We start from the raw sequence: 5,458 nt of genomic DNA on the forward strand, positions 1-5,458 counted from the left end.
TGTAGCCCTGGCTGTCCTGGAACTCACTTTGTAGACCAGGCTGGCCTCAAACTCAGAAATCCGCCTGCCTCTGCCTCCCAAGTGCTGGGATTAAAGCCGCCACCACGCCCGGCTGATAGTAAAGCTTTATGGTGAGTGTAATGGACTGTAACTGGGGTGACAGCTAGGTCTGGAAAGTAAAGTCTGGCGTTCCTTTTCCTTCATGCCCCGTGATTGCTTCCTGGCATAGGATTAGAGAGTACTAGATTCTCACCAGGCACAGTGGCGGCTCCTGCCTGTAATCCCAGCACTCTAGAATGGCTATGAGTTTCAGGTTAGCCTGGGATGTGATCTCCAGGGGAGAGGGAGGGCTGGATGTGGTAGTGCCTGCCTAGAGTACCAGCTCCTGGGAGGCAGAGACAGATTGATCTCTGAATTCTAGGCTAGCCAGGACTGTATGTTAAGACACTAATCTCAAACAAACAAACAACAATAAGAAGGAAAAGGAGAAAGAAGGAAGGAAACAAGGGAGAAACAGGCAATATTTTAATGACTTTTCTGGTTCCGTCCAATAGGGACATGACATAGTCCCATGAGCATATCCTGTGGGACCAGCTTGAGCTTCTTTTTCATGAGATCCCCGTGTGCCACTCTTTTCCATGAGCATTCACTCTGATAGAAGCCTGGCTCCCAGGAGTTCCTGTAGACTGCGCTCAGCTTCTTTTCCCACACAGTCTGAGCCTGGGGGCTCACACCTTGCCTGTGCTCCTAACACTCAGGAGGCTGAGGCAGGAGGATCAGTTTCAGGCCAGCCTAGACTGCACACGAGAGAGACCCTGTCTTACCTCCTCTTCCCCATCAAATCCAGAACGAGATGGGGTGAGGCCAAAAAAGGAGGTTATTAAATAAGTGGTGGTGGAACCACTGTGACCCAAGGATCCATGTCAGCTGCCAACCATCATCCTGGGCACACAGCAGAGACTCAAAGGAGCTCAGAGTTCCCGGGTAGGATTCCAGGTCGTCTTGGTCTGGCTGTCCACTGTTTGATGGTTGTCTTAGGCCATTTTCTCAGGATTGGCAATGCAGAGTTATGTTGGTGCTAAGAAAGTTGCTGAGTTCTACCCTTTGCCTTCAAACGTTGTCAGGCATGCCTGTTGTTGCTGAGGTCCAAGGCACTTTAAGTGAGAAACACTAGGCAGAACTCACAAGGAAGGAAAAGAAACAAAATGGAGTCGTAAACAAAACAGAGGGCTGGTGAGACGCTCAGCAGATAGAGCAGTTGCTTCCAACCCTGTCAGCCTGAGTTCAAAGCATCCAGCATGGTGAAAGGAGAGAGCTGATCCCCGCATGACCTCTGACCTCCAAACATGTACTATGGCACATGCAGGCCCGTACTGCCCCAACACACACACACATACACACATACACACACACACACACTAAACAAACGGAAAAAGAAAAAGTTGGTGCTGAAGAAATGGCGGAGCAGTTAAGAAAGAGCGCGAGCTGGTCTTCCAGAGGACCAGGGTTCAGCTCCGAGCATCCACATGGCAGCTCACAGCTGTGTAGTTTCAGTTCCAGGGTATACAACACCCTCACACAAGACACATGAGGTAAAACACCAATGCTCATAGAATAAAAATAAATCATTTGAAAAAAAAGAAAAAGCAAAACAAAAATCAAAATGGCATTAGCTTGGTCAGTGCCTGGACCTCCTTCATTCACTCCCTCTGTCATGTCTCTGTGGAGTGGGGCCTACCTGTTAGATTTTCTCTCTCCTTAAAGGACCAGAAGCCCCGTCTCCACATAATCACCTCCATCTCTCTGTCCCTCCTGAAGGTTTCCAGCCCACTCATTCTCTTCAGGCTTCTTCCATAGGCACATGCTGGGGCATGACCTTGCTGCTCCTAGAGCTGGAGCAGAGATCCACAGCCACAAAAAACATGCACTGTCAATCCCTAAAAAAACGGGTTGAAAATGCAGAAGAAAACAGGAAGAATTAACCTAAGCAGGGGCACTAGTGAAGGTCGCACGAGGAGCAGGCTGTCGGCTAAACTGGCTTGTGTAGAGATTCCCAGCGAGAAAACTCTGGAAGATTGAAAGGAATGGAGGAAAGATTAGAAGTGTGTGTTGATTGGGGGTTGGGGGTGCTGCACAAGCTTAGCACCTTCTCCCACAAACAAAGGGACGGTGGTGAAAGGTTTCCAGGGGGAGAGTGCCATTGTGTATCTGGGAAGATGACAGGGGAAGGTAGAAGAGATGAGAAGAGTGAACAGGGCTGGGAACTCATCCCAGAGCAGGCGGCACCAGGAGGCTACTGAGACTAAGCACCTCAGTGCCTGTCTCAGATGACAGTTCCAGCCCCAGCAGGGGCTCAGTATTATACCTTCTTAGTTCATAATGGGGGAGCTGGAGGTGTAATTTGATAATAAGTAGAAAAAAATGAAAGGAAAAGTCAGCTGAGCAGAGGGAGTGCGTTTCGGGGTCCAGAGTTTGGAGAGGAAGTAGGGTGGGGTGCATGCTGTGTGTCCTCTGAGAATGGAACATGCTAGGCAGGCATTCTGCCACTGAGCTAAACCCCCCCCCCCCAGTCCAAACTTGGACTTGGTGTCCTAATTTTGATAAGCTGAGCCATGTCAATGCAAATTCCAAAGTGGTGACTGGGCCGAGCATAGCTGCTGGGTTATAAGCACAGCAGCAGAACTTAAAGCCAGGGGATGGATGTGCTGTCACTTGACTCTGAAGTCACCTGGGCCTCTGACAGAGCCTGGAGGTAAGCAGAGATAGCAGAGAGCAGACCCTACCAGCAGCGGGAAAGTTAGGAGTATGTGGGTCCTGGAGGCTCAGGCCAGGAGAAGCTGGAATGGAATGTTTGTGAAGAGTGTGCCTTGAGAGCAGGCAGTGTCTGCCGAGGCTCTAGGCTATGTGAGACAGCCCTGCCTGCTACTGGAAGAAGAGAGTCTAGAAGGGAGCTTTTATGCTACACGTCTTAGACTTTTATGCTGCGCATGTCCCCATTTAGTTGACTATTCTTCCCATGACTGTATTTCTAGAACACGCTGCACTTGTGCGTAACTGTTTTCTCCTCATCTGGATGATCCCCAAATGCTTTCTGACCCCCTCCTCTGGCCCATCGCCTTTCTCCTGCTTTACAGGCAGTACAGACAGCTGTTTCACAACTGAGGCATGTGTGCCCTCTGTTGGTCTGTTCTGGAACTGCGTCACATCAAGTTTCCCTGCACTCCTGGGCAAATTCCTCTCCGGATCTGTGCAGTGGGACAGTCAGCCCTCCAGATCCCTGGGCTCTGTTCTGGGGTGGGGGTAGGACAGCCAGCAGGACAATGAGGTCAGAATGCTGAACACGGGGGACTGTTAGGAGAGCTGCCACAGGGCAGGACACCTTGAAGGTCATAGGAAGGACTTCAGCTTGTGGCCCTGCATCTAGTTCTCTGCAGATGACTTCAGGCAGAGTCTGGAGTAATCAGCTCCATGCTAACTTGGTTCTAGCTACTTGAGAACAGTGAGGCTGAGCAGTGAGATGGTTCCTGTAGAACTCCACGAGATGACTTTGTGGGTCAGCCTACAGCACCTGGGAGGACAGTGGGCTGAGACAGAGACATCAAGAATGGTACCAACCAATCTTACCTTATTGAAACCACAAGAACAGGTCACAGTCACCTGAAATGTAGAAAGCTACAAGAGCCCAGGCTTTGGGGCAGAGGGTTGGGGACATTAGCAGTGGGTTCCTGACGAACATCACTGGGGACAGACACATCATAAGGGTTTGGAGTTAAGTAAGGTAGAGCTGGAGATAGAGAGCTGGGGATGTCGTCATGGATGGTTTTTAAATTAATAGCACAAGACCCAGTGTGAATGAGAAAGACTAGGAACTCGGGAACTAGGCCTGTCACACTGCACAGGAGTCGGCAAGAGAGGAAGGCAGGGTCAGAAGACACGAGAGTCTAATGTACCTGGGCCCGTGGCACAGGCCTGTGATTCCAGCAGCTATTGGAAGGCTGAGGAATGAGGTTCGCTGTTCACAGTGCCTGCAGCTCTGTAAGGCCCTGCCTCAAAATAAAAGGTTTCAAAAGGAGGGTGTGGCCACATGGGTGAGTGAGAGAGTCCTCGCTCAGAGGCTCTGGATTTAGTCTCCAGTTCCACAAAAGAATAAAGAAGGGGATGGAGAGGCAGCAGCCACTGGAAGTCAAATGAAGGAAAGAGTTTAAGAGAAAAATGAAAGCCTCCAGCGCAGCATGGAGGTGCATGCTGAAACCCCAGCCCTGGGGAGGGCGCAGCAGGAACATTGAGAGTTTTAACACCAGTGGGACTCTGTCTCGGGAAGTGAGGGAGGAAAATGTGAGAAAGATGGGGAGAGAGAAAGGGAAACGAGAAACGAATAATTCATCTGTCCAGCTCTCCGTGCAGGAGGAATGCTGTTTAGAATACAGCCATGGTTTCTCCAGCATCCTTGCAACTTACAGTAAAATACCTTGTCACTCCCTCCCACAGGTTGTGGCAGATACCAACATAAGTGCCATAGCGACCCAGCTGGAAATCATGTCTGCAGGCTCCCAGCTTGGCTCCCCGACTGCTGACCGACATCCGGAAGACCCAGAGTGAGTGTTCTGATGCACAGTAGGCCTAGCACCTGAGCGTCAGGCTCCGGTGTGTGCGACCTCAGAGTGGAGGGATGCACGTGCTAAGTTCTCCTGCCTGACAAGGTCTGACAAGGTGTCTGTCAGGGCTCTCTGTTTCACACAGGCTCTGTTCCACCACAAGATCCTTCTCATTGCCTCGACACAAGCCTGTGCCCTCTATCCTAAGAAACTGCAGGTTGCCTAGGTCCACCCTGCTCTAAGATGCAAGGGCTAACATTTCCTTAACTCATTAAGTTAAAACCTTTGTTCTGAGGTGAAATCTTAATGTCCCCTTTGAGAACATGTGCCACTACAGCTAGTCATTGCCAGACTGTTCATTAAAGCAATGTTTCTGAGGCTAAACTGATACAAGAATAAAGAACAGGAGGCCGGTGACATAAAGGCACTCGGCACGCAGTCTGACCACCTGAGTTTGGTCCCTGGGGCCCACAGAGTGGAAGGAGAGAGCTGACTTTCACAAGCTATGGGCCCCTGAACTCTACGTGCCTGGGTATGCACCTGCACACACACTCCAAGACACTATTTGTGGAGACTCTGAGGATATGTTCCCCAGCAGAGTCGAGGATCCGGTATTAGCAGGTTCCCTAGGGGTTATTCTCCAGGCAGGCAGAGAGCAGCTGCACTTAGAAGTGCTGTCTGGAACTGTTCCTGTCAGCATCTGGTCATAGTGTGTGCTCAGTGAATGCTACCAGCTAATAGTTCATGTAAGAATCCGGGATCAACCGGGCGTGGTGGTGCACGCCTTTAATCCCAGCACTCGGGAGGCAGAGGCAGGCGGATTTCTGAGTTCGAGGCCAGCCTGGTCTACAAAGTGAGTTCCA

The 5,458-nt window shown here is 50.6% G+C and overlaps 1 protein-coding gene across 7 annotated transcripts in view; it reads left to right on the forward strand.

Moving 5' to 3' along the window:
- Patj (PATJ crumbs cell polarity complex component) overlaps positions 1–5,458 on the forward strand; it is a 314,627-nt gene that overhangs the window by 294,189 nt on the left and 14,980 nt on the right. For all 7 annotated transcript variants that reach the window (XM_021159452.2, XM_029475856.1, XM_029475854.1 and 4 more), the window contains one exon: positions 4,489–4,595. In XM_021159452.2, the coding sequence (XP_021015111.1) occupies positions 4,489–4,595 (107 nt within the window). The remainder of the gene's footprint in view (positions 1–4,488; positions 4,596–5,458) is intronic.

Source organism: Mus caroli, chromosome 4, assembly GCF_900094665.2.
Source record: "Mus caroli chromosome 4, CAROLI_EIJ_v1.1, whole genome shotgun sequence".
Classification (NCBI taxonomy): domain Eukaryota; kingdom Metazoa; phylum Chordata; class Mammalia; order Rodentia; family Muridae; genus Mus; species Mus caroli.